Below are 15,831 nucleotides of genomic sequence, written 5' to 3' on the forward strand. Positions count from 1 at the left end.
CCGAAGTCAGTTATCTATCTGGTCGCCGGCTCGAGTGCCTGCTCGCGTCGAACGACGGAAGAAGCGTCTATACATTTCTCATTGTTGACATTCCATTTCGTCTTCTTATTTTAATAACCAATCATGTCCAGAAGTAACAGCAATACAGAAGATCCTCAAAAGCATCAAGAGGATGATAGTCTTCGCCAAAAGATCCTTGTTCTTGGATGGAGAAAGTGGGTACACTTCTCGTCTACAAATAGACCAACGGCGCTAATCTCTCGATTACTTATAGGGCTGGCAAGACATCATGCATTAAGACTGTGTTCCAACAAGTTCCGGCAGTAGAAGTTCCACACTTTGGCGTGACCCAAAAAATTGAGCAGATTGACTACGAGTATGCTCGGATCAAAAGTTGGAAGATAAGGCCGCGCTAATAAGAATGTACAACCAGCTCGATTGTGCCTTTGCAAATATGGGATACACCATCCAACTTCGAAATTGACCAACTCGAAGTGCCGCTGAGCACATTCTCTACGATTGTCTACGTCTTAGACATGCAAGTAAGTATCAGTCTAGAGATATACTGTTTGGCTTTGTCGCTCACAATGCCTCAGCAAGACGACTCTTACCACGATTCAATCCGGAAATTCGTCCACATTATGGTCCGAGCTTATCTTTCCAACCCCGAGATACGTTTCCACATGTTCATCCACAAAGCTGAGATGCTTTCTGAAGACTACCGTGGTGAGAACTACGCCGAGATCCAACGAACGACGGCAGAGGAAATTGAGGATTTCAGATATGGCGATTTGCAAGCATACGCCCCCAACAACCTTGATCTGGATGATCCCTCGACCATAGGGATGATCATAAACCAGTTGATACCGGAGGTCGTCTATAGCATGACGAGTGCGCATGATGTGTCTCTTAGAGCTGCTTGGAGCAAGGTCATACAAGGAAGTATGGAAATGTTGTCAGCTGTTGAAGCGTTGTTACTGGACTTCTCTTCAGTATGTCCTTTCTCCTTTTACCCGCTTTTCTCCATAGCCAACTTGTCATATAGCACTCTAGCACCGATAACACGTTCTTGTTCGACATGAACTCCAGGGTCATCCTCGCGACTGATAACCGGCACCGAACAGATGAATTAACAGAGCAAGTGACTGAATACCTTTCTTCATTCCTACAGTTCCAGAGTCTCTACAAGGCCATCTCCCAGAGGCCATCCATAGACGAAGAGAACGAAGAGGATGGCGAAGAGGAAAAGGGGGAAGACGGAGATGAAGATGAGGACGATGAAGAAGAGGAAGATGATGAACCGAGAGGATGGTGGGATGACGAAGATCCTGATGCCCCCTGGATGACACAATCAACGAGGTTACTGCCGAGCACCACCCTAGCCATGTGGCAATTCACTCCGTGCGTATTTTCTCAGAAGCCGAGAACCATGGCTGATGTAAACGATTATAAAAGATATCTCGCGTTGGTAGTGTTGTTGCGGACAGAGACATGGCAAGCGCGAAGAGGTACGATTGAATACAACCTTACTTTCTTACGGCAAGGAGTACGCGAGATTTTGTCCGTTGTTTGAACAAAAGTTGGGAAAACAAATTTACATTCAAAACATCGTCACTGTAAATGATCGCCAAGTGATGGTTTTAACTAGCTACGGTACTGTTGCTGATATATCGCTAGAAAATGTATTATAGGACTATAAAATTGACAAATCATGCATACGCATCTACAGTATCTATGAACGAATGATGTTTCACAAAGCTAGTGGGATTACGCTGAAACGCAAATGTATAGTCATGACGGGCAAAAGGTTAACGAAGTGAGCAGCCGTGAATGAAGTTTTTAATTATAGCGCAATGTGAGGTGGCAATCGTTGCATAATATCTACGTACTGATCCTATTGCTGTGACACTTATACTCCCAGCCAAACCTCAATCTCATCCTTCTTCTCTTCTTCCTCAACGCCGTTCCCAACCCCCTCCTCTACTTCGACACTCTTTCTCTCTTTGATATCTTCCATGTTTATAATGACAGATTCAACCTCCACGATGACGTTCAAAGAAGAGGATCGAGGTTCAGCTTGGATCTGACGCTGACGATGCGCAGTAGCCAGCACCTGCTCTGACATCTCGTAGCTCGTCAACCCTTGCCCTCGCGAGAGCATTTGCCTGGCGATACCCTCGACATGTGTCACGGCCCCAGATACACCACTATGGCCGCGATCCTCAGCATTTTCATGACTCTGGCTTTGCATCAACACCCCATTATTCCTGTTATCCTCGTAAGCAGGTAGAGTCATTTCTAGTTCATGGCGAGTGATATCGCTGGGACCAGTCACCACTTCGCGGTGAGTAGGTAAGGCAGGTAGAGATGTACGACACCATTCAGGAAGGAAATCGAGTGGATTGGATGTTGTAGATGATGGGGAAGGTGGGGGACGGAATTGGGTGGAGAAACGATAAATGAGCAGTAAAAGGACGGAGATTGTCCCGATTATACTGAAAAGGAGGTCAATTCAGAGTTTTTCCAGTGATCAAGAGAAAGAGAAAGACATACAAGATGATGAAAACAGCATCAACGAATAGAATCAAAGGATTTAGTTCCTGGTCATCATCCTTCCCATCATTATTAGGCGACTCTTCCCCTACCATTATGTGATTCTGGTGAATGACAAAAACGACCCAGCCAGCTATCAACCCTCCAGATAAAAGAGTCAAAACGACAATGAGAGAAACTAGCCGAGGTTGGGCATTAAGGGTGGGGAGGAAGGGTGGCCTTTGCCATCTGGTTTCTTTTAGGGGCTGAAGTGAGGCTACTTGTGGCCGTTGGGCAGGAGAAGTAAGAGCTGGTATGATGGAAGAGAAAGGGGCTGTATATGGAAAAAATATTTCACTCCTCGAGTCATGGCCAGATTCTGCCCGACCTGTTTGACTTGTTCGGTTTGGGCGATCGTAAACGGTACGCTCTGAATCGGAATCCGAAGTTGGGGCTTCCTGAAAATTGGACGCCATGGTATTACTCTATGATAGCTGTGTCGATAGGCAAGTCGAGGGCCCTTTGGTAAAGTGATGTCGCACTATCTGATCAACAGAGAGCGTACAATACGGCTAAGGGTCGTCACTGTTCGTTATGAATCGTATACGTATACTCAGGTTCGTTACCTTTTTCGTCACCTTCGTTACAATACGGTATGTCGATAAAGAGGACCTGCCTCAGGAAAAGAGAAGTGAGGAAAATGGCTGCCACGGTTCGCTCTGGCAAGTAGATATATATATGTCCATGTGTAGGGCAATGCACGATGTGAGGGTCCTTTCCTAAGACACAGTGGTGCATTGTTTCGTTGGCCTATGCAAGAACAATAAGATACAGATTTGTGTAATTTTGATGAGAGAATTTCAACTGGACTGAATGCCCCTTCGTCTTACCCTTTGAACCCTTTAATGAATGAATTGTTAGTAAATAGACAAAAAGACACGGCTTTATGACCTCCTTTACCCTGTAAAGCGATAAGCGCGGAAATACGCACCTCTTCAGCACGACACCAGTAATGGAGAAGGATGGAGGCAATGTGTCTAAGGAATTGGGGTGGTTAATGTTGCTGTGTGGTTCATACGCGAATGTGTGTGGGGCCTGCTGTATGCTGCGTGGACGATTTGATGATCGCATGGGCGTCCAAGCGCCCTCCTGGAGAGCTTGAGCTTATGGCCGCCAGGAGCCTAAGCATTGACTATACATCCCTCAACTGCGTGATAGACGGTTAGCAGTGTAGAATGAGCAGCAAGGAGCATTCGGGAGCCGGACACAAGAGACGATATTAAAAATTCGTTCGGCAACTTGAGTCTTTGAACGAGGAAATAAAGAGATGATAGAATGCGGCGATTGCCGAATATGGAGCCAAATGTTGTTCTTCATCACTCAATAATAATTCACATCTACGTCGCCAACTTCGTGCCGTCTGGAAAGTCAAAATCCTGCTCTTCGTCATTGACTCGTTTCTTTTTTCTCCATTTCTCAGGCTTTTTAGAAAGAACAACATAAGGATGGCTTCTATAACACCATCAACCATACCCCCCTCCTCTCAAATTGGCATATCCACAAGCGTCACACCAGCGTAAGCCCATTTCGTCGCTCCTCCACCTCCACCACCACTCTTTAGTAATTGACTGCTAATCTTCTCTCACTTTTTTTCTACAGGACGCAGTCATGGGGTCCGTTGGCTATCGATGCTGCGGCACATGGAGCTATCGCATTCTGCCAAATCTACTATGAGGCGTATGATGAACCGTCGAGGCGAGCTGAGGTTGGTTTTGCAGTTTCTTCTTGTATTTGCGAGTAGGGGTATAAATAAAAGCAGACAAAGGGGAATTCTTTGTTGTTATGGTCCTGTCCTCACTTCCCAAATTTCAACAAGCTTTTTGTCATAATCAAAGAAACAGGCAGCTGATAGAGACTGATGAATATAGGAAATCCCAATTCTTTACCTCCCATCCTCCAAGATCATCTGGAATGGTAACCCTATATCTTCCGAACCTACCGCTTTCGCCGAATTTCTTCGTTCTATGCCTCTGAGCAGACATGACCTTCAGACGCTTGACTGTCATCCTGTCGCCTGTATGTCTTTTTATAGGCTCTTAGCCCCTTTTTACGCAAAACTATTGCTGACGTTGACGGCAAATGTATTTGCCACTGTTCTAATTCGTAGCTGAAGAAGGCTCGGCACCATCGTTGATCATAAACGTCACTGGTTCCGTGCTCCATGGTCCCGCAGTACTTCAGTCATCGAACGATAAGCCACAAGAGAGGGATATGCCTAGAAAGTTCCATGAGATGTTCATGTTGAAAGTGATCGGGCAGGAGGAAGGGATGCAGCCGAGGGTGAATAAACTTTTGCTTTCTCACTACATCTGTTGTTTTGGAGTATAGGACTGATGAAGGTTGTTTCAGTATGCTGTGCATAGCTCCAACTTTAGATTTATTGGTTAGGGATCTTGGGACATGCCAAAAAGGGTAAGTGTCTATTTAGCGCCATGAGATTGATAAGTCAAAGCTTATGGATTGCATAGAGAGATAGAACATCCTTGTGCCAAAACAAACCTATTTCGTCCGGTTTTCCTCCGACATTGTTCAAGATTATGATCAGATTCTGCTAAAAGGAAAGATAATTTTTAATCAATCTTTGAAATGCCTCGACATCTGTGATGAGGTCGTATCCTTTTACGAAGAAAATTCGTACATGTATTTCCTACAAATAAACAAACAACGGAGGAGAAATCACATTGGTAAGTTGACTGTTTCCAGTTAAGAATTCCAATGTTGACCAAACTTGCAGCTAGATCGTAGCCGCAATGCATCGTTTTGTTTACAATATTAACCTTCATCGCCGTTGTCCTTAACTTTGCTATTCAGATTGACTCGGTTGGTCGCGTTCTGTATAGCCTTCAATTTAATCATTAGGAGGATCCCCAGTGCCAATCCGTTATCTTTATATTTACGCCTCTGGAGATAACTATCAGCCATGGCGATGACATGTAGAACACACAGAGATATATAAAAGCGCTTTATTGAAAATGAGCGACGGCTTCATTTTACGGTGAAGCAGTCTTGGGCACGAAGGGTCCACCTTACAGCTACGATAAATGAGACGATGGAATGATGTGACGATATGACGGTGTACCCATGAAAGCATCGATTAATGATGTCGGCGACATCAAGCTTTGAGACATCAACGAAGGTTGAGTGAGAGTCCCTCTACTATCATTTGATTTTTTTCCCTCGTCGGGCTCTTCTATGAGATCTTCCATTGCTGAGAATCCCTTTTTTATATTGAGAGTGATTAGGCCTATGTTGGAAGTAATACAAAATGTGGGCCTCTTGAACCTGCCTGACTTCTCGGCACTAGTTTTTTCGGGGAATAACGATTGGACGAGACGCCGATTCAAATGGGTAAAATAATGATGTAGGCAACCGGACTGAAAACAGTTTGGAAGGGAGAGGGAGATAGACCATAAAGGTTAAAGAGTATAAATGGAGGAAGTCGGTTGATATGTTGATAAAAGACTGGAAGTAGGGTGCGGCATCGATGGTCGAGTCAAGAGAAATCAGTCACCAGACAGTATAATAACGGCGACGCGCGTTTGCTAAAAGGTTATTTACGTCCATCGAGCTATGCAAGTCGTGCAGAAGACTACCCAGCCGTACTCTGGTAGGGGTCGTGATCCACCACCGCATCATCGCAATGATGGGATGGATGATGTAAGCATCAGGCCCGAACAACAGGCATAGATCCTTCGTTGACACGTCGTGATCACTGCTTTCTTGATCCTTAATTAGCTTATTACTTAGATTAAGCGGAGTTCCATATTAGAACCGTGGCTGATAGGGCGCGAATATCCAATTATACTTGTGGGATAATGGAGGTTGCAAAATGCCTGGAGCAAGTGTAAGGATCACGGGCGCCCGAAGAAGACGGCCGCGACGCAGTATTCCGACCCGGGCGGACTGTTTCCAGGTGACCAAGGATGCGTGTGCATGGCTTTATGCCAGTAATAAATAATTGCCCCCGGACGATGTTCCTCCAGCGCCCAGCATGCTTCGCAGGTTCTCGTTCCTGGTAAACAGCCCCGCCAGAAGATGCTGTATGACGCTCATAGGCCCCGGATAAAGACAACGGGTGAATAACCGGCACCTATAGAAATAACTTAAAAAGATCGCGCCGCACTTGTCGACTTTGCCCCTTTGCACTGCCATCTGGTATACTTTGGTTATACTCTTGCTTTTCTGTATTCTGCCCTAACCCGCCGCAGCATGCCCCTAGAACCCCTTCCCCCGAATATTGACCTGAACAGACAGGACCATGTACGTCGAATCGCGGACGAAAGAGGATAATCAACTGATGTTGAATCTACAGGAGATCCCTGGAACACGTAAAGACGGACAGAGTGGTATGTGCAGCAAAAGAGTTGTGACGCGTGTCAGTAAACTGATGTTGACATCGTACAGGCGTATTCACAAACTGTATGTCAATCAGAAAACTGCGAGCTTAAGAGCACAGGACGAGAGGGCCTCGTGCAAGCAGCGCTAACGCATCTCCTTTGTTTCAGCCTTCTTTAACAGGTCTATCCTGACGGCTCCTGGCGAGCCGCGTACCCTTTTCCAGCTGTTCGAGGACTGTAGGTCGACATGAATAGAATCCCTCCATTACGCACAACTCATACCAGCCATCTTTAGCTGTTAAAAAAAACCCAGACCATCCTCTCTTTGTCCGCCGAGCCCTTCATCCATCCTCCACACCCCTTGAGCCTGTATGGACCGACACCCTAGTCCCTACATCTTACGCCACAGTCCAGACTAGGCGTAACAACTTTGGATCTGCCCTCCTTGCTCTCGAGCGCGAAGGTCGTCTTCGAAACCCAACTTCCGGGGACATCTCTCCCCCTGAAATCAAACATCCTGGTGTTCCATTCTACGGGGATGAAAATAGGCGAAAGGGCGGAGCAAGAAGAGGCTGGGCCGTAGGTGTTTGGAGTGGTAATAGGGAAGACTGGCAAATTATGGATTTAGCCTGCCATGCTTATGGGCTGGTAGGCGTTAGTCTTTACGAAACCTTGGGTCCGGATGTCGCGAGGTATATGTAGGTCAACACCTCTTTCTTGACAAGCACGGGGTGTGCTCATCAAACAACAGAACCAATCACTGTCCCTTACCTATCATTGTGGCTTCGCAGAATCACCTTCCCTCGCTTCTCAAGATTGCCCCTCTCTGCCCTTCTTTGCGAGTAATCGTTTCTATGGATCCTCTACCTACTTCGGAAAGAGTATTGCTCAACCAGTGGGCGGCTTCGGTTAACGTAGAGTTCTTCACAATGGACGAGCTGGAAGCCAGGGGGGCTCAAGCGCCTTGTAAACCCGGACCAGAAGAGGGGGAAGAGGAGCTTGACCTGAACAGGATTTGTACGATTAGCTATACCAGTGGGACCACTGGTACGTTTATTCTCCTTTTATTTTTATTTTCCTCATCTTTTTTCACTTTTTTGATGGCAAGCATTAACGGATGTTGTGATAATAGGTGATCCGAAGGGAGTAGTGCTTACCACAGAAAACGTCCTTTCTGCAACCATCTCCAATGGAAAGGGTGTCAATCCAGGCTTGATCAACAAATCCTGGATGTTTCTCTCTTTCCTCCCTCTCAGCCACATGTAAGCATCCTCGCATCCTCCTCTTCCCTCTCCCACCTTCCGAAATACCTGCTGGCATACTCAAACTCATCTTGGTAATTAGCTATGAACGGTTCGCCGAGATTGTCGTCATGTATGGCGGTGGTACCATCGGATTCACCAGAGGAGATCCTACAAAACTACTTGAAGATGCTCAGCTTATCAAACCTCATTTCATGGTCGGTGTACCACGTATGTGGAACCGGTAAGTACTAATCCTTAGCATCAGGTGTTTTAAAACAGAAGTGGAGGAGCTAATTGAGAATGGGGAATGGAATAGTATCCACGCAGCTGTAAAGGAGCAGATGAATAGTGGCGGTCTCAAAGGGGCCCTGCTTACTAAAGCAGTTAACACCAAACTCGCAAACTGGAGAGAAACAGGTGAAGTCACTCATCCAATTTATGACGCCCTTGTTTTCCGAAAAGTGAGTAAAGGGAAAAAAATCGCTAGTACGACTCCACTCTCAGAGTCCAGCGTCGTGTGGTTGTAACGACCTCTGTACTGATGATGGTGGCTTTGCAGATAAGGGCCTTGTTGGGCGGTCGATTGGTGTTTATCGGGTCAGGAGCTGCGCCATTGAGGAAGGACGTGCATGAAATGCTCAAGGTTGTCCTGAGCTGTGAAGTTGTCCAAGGAGTGAGTTTCTTTTTTGGCCGAGGATGCTGGGCCCGCTTATGCTAACGATGCTCTCCATAGTTCGGAATGACAGAGGTAAGAATTTTGTATCCAAGATTGGCATGAGCTCGCATATTTACTTTTTCTTCTTATCACAGACTGTTGGCACCTGTTCTGTTGGGTAAGAAATATCATAACTTATGATTAAGTGGGTTGAAACTGATAACTTTTGGGTCAAAGAATTCCTTGGGATGTAGGAGGACCTGGTACTTGCGGTCGTTTACAGCCCTGTAACGACGTCAAACTTGTTGATGTTCCCGACATGGGAGTAAGTTCATCATTTCACCAGGCATAGAAAGATGCTCATGCAGTTTCGCGAATCAGTATACTGCAACAGACCTTCCCAACCCTCGAGGAGAGTACGTTTACAATTCGCTTGCTCACTCTGTTTATCTGTCGACCACAATTCGCTAACTTTTGGCATTGCCCATCAGAGTATGTCTTAAAGGTCTCAACATCAGCCCTGGATATCTCCACAACCCCAAAGCCACCAAGGAATCTATCGATGAAGATGGATGGTTCCATACTGGAGACATTGGTGAGATTGATTCTGCCGGTAGGCTGAAGATTGTGGATCGTCTCAAGAATGTGGTCAAGCTCAGCCAAGGGTAAGTCATTTCGTCTCTTCTCTTTTTATACAATCCTTGCTGACTGGCCAGTGCAGTGAATACGTGGCATTGGAAAAACTCGAAGGGCTCTACGCTCTCGATCCCCTTTTCGCCTCATTCCTTGTCCACGGCGATTCCACTCGCTCGTCCCTTATCGCTATCGCTATCCTCGACCCACAGCAAACATCAAACCTCGTCAGCAAGATACTGAACAAAAATGTGCCGTCGGATGATTTGCCCAGTTTGGAAGAAGCCGCGAAGAGTAAGAAGGTCAGGAAAGCGGTGTTCAAGATTTTAGGTAAGACGGCTAGGCAGAACAAGCTGAATGGGTAAGTCTTTTTCCCCATTCTCGTCCCTTTTTTCCCTGCTTCCTCGTCCTAGGGGGATGCGTTGGAGAGGGAAGAGCTGATAAAGAATGATATAGCTTCGAGATGATCAAGGGTGTACACCTCACTCTCAAGCCATTCCCGGAAGATATCGTTACCCCAACTTTCAAGGTGAAGCGTAACATCGCTGCCAAAATTTACGCAAAGGAGATTGAGGAGGCATATGAACGAGGGGAAGAGGAGGCAGCGGAGGCTTTGAGAGAGGCGAGGCTGTAGGGTCACCGTTAGGAAATTGTTGCAAGCAGGTTAGCACTAACATGTACGACACGATTGTACTGCACAATGAAGAAAGAAACGAACGAAAGCTGGGTAGTATGTTTTGGTCAAAAATGAATCATGTATTACTGCATCTCATCTTCCGCTGCAAGGCTCTGCAAGGATATGCATTCATTAAGGTTTTTCCGCCCCTTTCTTTGGCATGCTTAACCATAGGACGGCAATAAAAAAAAAAACTAGAGAAATATACGCGATGCCATGATGACAGGCGCCAGATGGAATGCTACAAGAGCGCGCAAACGCAATATCACAACTTCTTGTAACCCAAAAAACCAAAATATTTACATCATCTGCGATTCTATTATTGTATTATTGGGAGCATCAACTTAATGTCGTAACATTCTATTGAGTGAATATAACCCCAAGGAGTGATTGGATTATTCCTGTAATGGACAGGAGGTATATTGAAAATATAGAATTCTTTCCCTAAGGTATGAAAGGAACAAGGGATGCGAGTATCAGGAGAATATCTATTCAAACATGAACCCAAAATAGAGAGAACTAAGGAGACAAAAAGGGGTATTCCTTGTTTTATCTTCTCGTGCTTTATTGGAGGTTCGCGCCCTCGAGTCCGGGTGGTATCCTGCCTCCACCATTCCCAGTCACAGCTGCCCTACCGAAATTACCGACCGGCAGTGTACTACCACTAGCTCCTGCCTGAACGCCATCGAATACACCTGCACCCGCACCCTCACCGCCAGTGCCCCCTCCACCGCCGCCGATACTCGAGCTTAAGAAATCAAACGCGTCCCCTTGGAACCCAAACTCATTGAATAAGAATGGCCAATCTACAAATAGATCATCGGGCAATTGGTACGCTGGCTGCTGGGATTCGGGCGGGAAGTTTGATATCGTCAGATGGAAAGGACTTTCAACCAGTGGTTGAGATTGGTTGTGCGGTGTACGGCCTTGGGATTGGTTTTGAGAATGAGAAGGTTGAAGAGGTAGCGGTAAATCGGACAAATTGCCTTGAGGCTGTCCAATAGATGGCGGAGGGACGGGGTGCGAGACCAATGAAGTATCCACAAACCTGGGTGAGAACTGTGGTGGCGTAGAGCGGGAAGAACGAGACGAGCTAGGTGTAATTACTGAAGGCTCACGTCTTTGAAGACTCTCGCCAGCACCAATGTCACCTACACCACCCCCAATACCTCCGAATGGGAGATGCATTGGCCGCGGGACAGAGGATGAACTTGTAGGTAAAATGGTGTTTTGGATGTGAGATGCTGGTGGTTGGGAAAGATGAGGTACGGGTAAAGAGCTGGAGGAAGACGTAGCACTAGGCTTAAGTTGAAACTCCGCATTGGCATTTCCTAGCGGGCTCGGATTATAGACATCCGCGTTGGCGCTCATGGACGGTCTTGAAGTAGTACGAACATTTGATGAATTTGTGCCAGTGCTCATGCCCGAGCTACCTGTACCAGCTACATTGCCCGCAGTTCCCGAAACGGCGCCGATGTTGCCCAAAGGGAAGGGAATGGCGGGTGTTGTAGCTTTAGCATGGTGAGGAGTAGCTAGATGTTGTCTTGTTTGCGCGTCATGAATGGTGGATGCCTATTACACATGCCTTAATATCACATGCCCAAAGAATGTAGGCCAAGATACTCACGATAGTAACCAGCTTGCCATTACTCTCCGTCGCACTGGTCATGTATCTATCAATCCTTTCCACGTGCTCTCTCAACTTAGGGGCAATGCCTCCAGTGGAAGTCAGATGTGACTCAAGTGAGGACAAGAGGTCGGCCATGGAGAGAAGTACGGTGCGAACGTGCAAGTAAGCAGCGGGAGAAAGGGGAGAGTGAATGATGGAAGCAAGTAGATGACCAACGCCAGCAAGATGATGCAGCTATTCCCCAAAGTAAGCAGACTGACTTAGCGGCATATCGTGATGACCTACAAGAGGAGTGCTGATAGCCTGGATGTATGCTCTAGGTACCGTCGCGAACGCATCTAAAAGTTCGCCGGCAATGGAACAGCGTTGTTCGACGGACCATTCGGCCATACCTGCAACAACCATCTTCATGGTCTGCATTGTGACAAGAATGTTTGCGGCTGTCTTTCTTGTCAGCGTCGATGTTTTCGCATCTTTGAAGACTCACCTTGGAAACCATAACGATCTGTTTCAACATCCCCCGTCATCTCACTCGTGGCTCTTAGCTCTGGAGGCAAGGCACGGTACAGTCTCTCCACAAGAAGCAACAAATCGCCTGGCTTCAACTCTGTCCCCGACCCCACTCGACCTTCTGAAAACAAAGCGGCAATCTGATTACCAGCGTCAAAAGTGTGGTTCCTCGCCCTCAACCTCGTAACAGCATGTTCGAGAATACGGTACAAGTCGACAACAAAATTCCATCCTCGCCAGAATGATACGGGATGAGCTGGGTTGACAGATTTTACAATACCTGTAGGGGTTATTTCTTCGTCCGAGTAGACTTCGGCTGGATACAAAACGGTGGACTGTGATTCACGATGACGGATAATAGCTCCCCAAGTTGTCGCGGCGTATACGTCAAGCTGATATGCGAGCCAGAACTACAAAAAGTGTCAGCACGCGTATTAAGCGGACATGATAAATTGGTACTGACCAAGCGACGACGCTCTTGCACCTCAATCTCGTTTAAGTCATTCGGCCATCTCGACTCATTATGGAATCCATCAATAGCACAAAGCGTCATATAGTCGCCGATATGCGCATGAACAGCCGGGATCTGACCATACTGGATGGCCAGAGTCGCCAACAAAGGCTTGGCCCTTTTGTAGTCGAAGTCTGAAGCGGTGGTGATATCTCGAGGGTACGAGGCTACGGCAGCTTGGTAAAAAGTCTCCGATGTAGGAGGCGGTGAGTCGGAGGTTGGGGTGCTAGAATTTGGCGAAGGAACAGCGCCATCACGAAGACGAGCGGAAGCGATGGCGCATACCGACATTGTCAGGGCGTGGAAGGCTGGATACGTGGTGTAAACTCGACGGCGGATATTTGCTGTGAATGTTGGCCAGTGGAACATTGGGTAACTTTCCATTGGTCAGTCGGAAATGTGACGGAAGGTTATTCTGACTTACATTGGGTACACAATAGCGTAGTACGCCTCAACGAGCGTTTCTATTTGTGCGTGAGAGGCCACCTCTCGGTATATCCAGTTATCGCTCGGTAAAGGAAGTGTCCACCTTGTCAGAGCGATGCCTGACGACGACCCATGACTTTCACGCGCTTTCGAAGGCGGAGGCTGCATCAATGATAGCAGCATCTGTCAGTCATATATTCATCAAGGGACTTGTAGAGGACAATAGCTCACACCGCGCCGTTTCATAGGCCTGTTGTAAGTGCATTCTGAACCAAAGTCTGCGCATGGTGCGCATACCGACGGGTTTGAACTGGATGCACACTGCGCGATATCGGACATCCGCCATCAGTCAGCAATTCACAGCGTTTGATACTGAAGAAGATCCCTAAACATACACGGATACCGCCTCTATGACACCTATCACACGCCCTCTGCATAGCAATGCGTCAGTTATACATGCCATATGACACTTTTTTCCCCAAAAATAACCCGGCCACCCGATAATAACTCTAAGGTGGTGGACTCACAGTGATACGTCTCCTCTTAAGAGGTGCTTGCTGCTGGGTTTCCTTGCTCTCGTCGTTGCTCATTTTGCGTATAACTGGCGCATGTTTTTGCTTATACGGTTAAGAAAGATGTATGAAGATGGGGATATCAGTTGTGCTTGGCCCGACTCATTCGGCATACCCCGCGACTACAGCCGCGGGGGAAAAAGTTCCAGATCGCCAATTATTTTTGCCAAATCGTCGTATCCCGGCGGGGCCACGCAATTTCATCTTCTAACCTTTCGCGGTTATAGCCGACGATGATGAGCCGAAGTGTAATAAGCATTCTCTGTTTGCAGCATAATGAAATCTACATATTTATGTATATGGAATGCGAAGAACGAAAAGAATCAGAAGCGCCGGAAATTCCCAGGAGCGTGGTGAGAATGGGCTGCGGAGGGGGGTATAAGTCGAAGGGCAGACAACGAAATCATTTTCTAGTGAACAAATCACGAAATACGTAACAAACCTGCTAATTAAATAAAACGGCTCATCAGTACACGGTATTGTAATTAGCACCTTCCTTTGAACTATCTTCTGTTTATAATTCTAGGCTTTACCAGTAGCAAGTCCCCAGCACTGAGCATAGAAAGTGAAAACAATTCAAAATATCGTGAAAAGTCGTTCGAATAACCTCCTCTTTCTTCCTTTTTGGCGCTAACAATGTTGGTGACTAACTGTGTGCCTAAAGATACGAATAACAAGTCAAAAGTCAAGATCACAAGAAAGTAAAATCCAAAGCGTCGAGGACATCGCCGGTCACTAGAATGTTGGATCAAATCAACGACAAGGTAGACCAAGAAGTTTACAGTGCAGCTGAGGCGATGGTGAGCAGAATGACAAACGGCTTGACTTGCCTACAAATACATCTACATGATGATATGGTTGTGACGATAGATAAAGTGCCCTCGCATGATCACTACTGTCTAAATTCGGGCTTCAAACTCAAGTTCCCGTTCTCCTGATCAGCCACCATCCTAATCCACCCCAAGAACAACTTCTGGTTGGCATCCCTATTAGGCCCAGCATCCACAATCCTCTTTCTGAATGCTCCAATCGCCTCATTCATAGGAACAGCCTTCTTCTTGTTTCGTTGGAACCAACCCAAAACGTCCTGCTTGGTGATCATACCAGGGAACGGAGGGATATCCTCCGGTGCCGGCGCTGGGGTAAGAGAACCGGTCTTCTTGTGTTTTTTCGGTCGGGGAGGTGCATCGGCGGATGGAGTAGAAACGGAAGGTGATGACTTACGCTTCGCGGACGAAGACGATGATGGGACTGCAGCGTTTTCCTTTCTCGAGGACGGTCTACCAGCAGGGGGAGCGGGGGATACGTCCCTCGTTGATGGTCCTCCAGAAGCAGGACTGGCCCCTCCGGTGGCTGCACCACCTCCCGAAGCGGGACTGCTCCCTCTGACAGCGGGACTCGTAGCCCTCGACGCAGGCTGACTCTGACCGGTGACACCAGGACCACGACCTTCAGCGGGACTGGGCGCCCTTCCAAGAGGGCTACTGGCTCTACCCGCAATATGTCCTCCATGAGTGGAAGGACGAGGGCTAGCTCCTCGTGAGGTGGCGCGCTGGGCGATGAGAGACGCGCCAGAGACCGGAGGAGGGGCGGTGGAGGCTTTGCCCTTTTTCGGGCTCGGGTAGCGAAGATTAGACCCGGAAGGTGACGATGTGCGAGCGGTGGGAGGACGAGAAGTGGGACGCGAAGGCGGTTGAGAAGGGTTGCGGGTAGCATCCTTTTCTTTGGCTTTTTCTTTTTCCTTGTCCTTCTCCTTTTCTTTTTCCTTGTTCTGAGTGCTGGTTGTAGATTCATCGTCCGAATCAGAGTCCTGAATGTAGAATGTTAGCATCATTCGAAATTGTGCAAGACATCACACGGCATGACTGACCGACTCATCATCTATATCATAATCCTCTCCATTTTCTCTCATCCTCCTTCTCATTATCTTCCTCAACTTTTTACCCTCATCATCAAGTGACTTGTCTCCAAAGAGATCATCTTCGTCGTCTTCTGCATCAATCTGAGGTCGGTCACCGACATTGGCATTAGCCACACGAAACTCC

At 47.2% G+C, this 15,831-nt stretch overlaps 6 protein-coding genes; 3 read left to right on the plus strand and 3 right to left on the minus strand.

Moving 5' to 3' along the window:
- The first annotated feature begins 64 nt into the window (after positions 1-64).
- Positions 65-2,754, plus strand: CNAG_03022 (hypothetical protein). XM_012192412.1 has 7 exons: positions 65-215; positions 275-376; positions 434-542; positions 597-992; positions 1,046-1,401; positions 1,456-1,855; positions 1,922-2,754. The coding sequence occupies exons 1-6, from the start codon at positions 124-126 to the stop codon at positions 1,571-1,573; spliced, it is 1,173 nt and encodes a 390-aa protein (XP_012047802.1). The 5' UTR covers positions 65-123; the 3' UTR covers positions 1,574-1,855; positions 1,922-2,754.
- CNAG_03021 (hypothetical protein) lies at positions 1,879-3,828 on the minus strand. The gene is made up of 4 exons (XM_012192895.1): positions 3,524-3,828; positions 3,159-3,432; positions 2,554-3,104; positions 1,879-2,495 (listed from the first exon to the last, which is right to left on the minus strand). Exons 3-4 carry the CDS (start codon positions 3,006-3,008, stop codon positions 1,910-1,912), a joined length of 1,041 nt encoding a protein of 346 aa, XP_012048285.1. The 5' UTR covers positions 3,009-3,104; positions 3,159-3,432; positions 3,524-3,828; the 3' UTR covers positions 1,879-1,909.
- Positions 3,829-3,941: 113 nt separating this feature from the next.
- On the plus strand, positions 3,942-5,677 carry CNAG_03020 (hypothetical protein). XM_012192894.1 has 7 exons: positions 3,942-4,108; positions 4,192-4,297; positions 4,461-4,608; positions 4,700-4,872; positions 4,942-5,004; positions 5,061-5,276; positions 5,327-5,677. The coding sequence occupies exons 1-5, from the start codon at positions 4,038-4,040 to the stop codon at positions 4,978-4,980; spliced, it is 537 nt and encodes a 178-aa protein (XP_012048284.1). The 5' UTR covers positions 3,942-4,037; the 3' UTR covers positions 4,981-5,004; positions 5,061-5,276; positions 5,327-5,677.
- Positions 5,678-6,558: 881 nt separating this feature from the next.
- CNAG_03019 (long-chain acyl-CoA synthetase) lies at positions 6,559-10,283 on the plus strand. XM_012192413.1 has 17 exons: positions 6,559-6,852; positions 6,905-6,938; positions 6,997-7,011; positions 7,098-7,166; positions 7,225-7,627; positions 7,681-7,976; positions 8,062-8,191; positions 8,274-8,414; positions 8,490-8,634; positions 8,733-8,846; positions 8,907-8,921; positions 8,984-9,006; positions 9,066-9,153; positions 9,210-9,244; positions 9,320-9,493; positions 9,550-9,822; positions 9,918-10,283. Exons 1-17 carry the CDS (start codon positions 6,802-6,804, stop codon positions 10,093-10,095), a joined length of 2,184 nt encoding a protein of 727 aa, XP_012047803.1. The 5' UTR covers positions 6,559-6,801; the 3' UTR covers positions 10,096-10,283.
- Positions 10,252-13,871, minus strand: CNAG_03018 (nuclear protein). XM_012192893.1 has 9 exons: positions 13,742-13,871; positions 13,610-13,645; positions 13,446-13,535; positions 13,213-13,376; positions 12,741-13,164; positions 12,255-12,687; positions 12,053-12,207; positions 11,765-12,001; positions 10,252-11,709 (listed from the first exon to the last, which is right to left on the minus strand). Exons 1-9 carry the CDS (start codon positions 13,802-13,804, stop codon positions 10,702-10,704), a joined length of 2,610 nt encoding a protein of 869 aa, XP_012048283.1. The 5' UTR covers positions 13,805-13,871; the 3' UTR covers positions 10,252-10,701.
- Positions 13,872-14,416: 545 nt separating this feature from the next.
- Positions 14,417-15,831, minus strand: part of CNAG_03017 (transcription initiation factor TFIIF subunit alpha) — a 2,774-nt gene continuing 1,359 nt past the window's right edge. The window contains exons 3-4 of the mRNA XM_012192892.1: positions 15,657-15,831; positions 14,417-15,596 (exon numbers count right to left, since the gene is read on the minus strand). The exon at positions 15,657-15,831 is cut by the window's right edge and continues 137 nt beyond it. Of these exons, the coding sequence (XP_012048282.1) occupies positions 14,679-15,596; positions 15,657-15,831 (1,093 nt within the window). The 3' untranslated portion in view covers positions 14,417-14,678.

Source organism: Cryptococcus neoformans, chromosome 3 (genome assembly GCF_000149245.1).
Source record: "Cryptococcus neoformans var. grubii H99 chromosome 3, complete sequence".
Taxonomy (NCBI): domain Eukaryota; kingdom Fungi; phylum Basidiomycota; class Tremellomycetes; order Tremellales; family Cryptococcaceae; genus Cryptococcus; species Cryptococcus neoformans.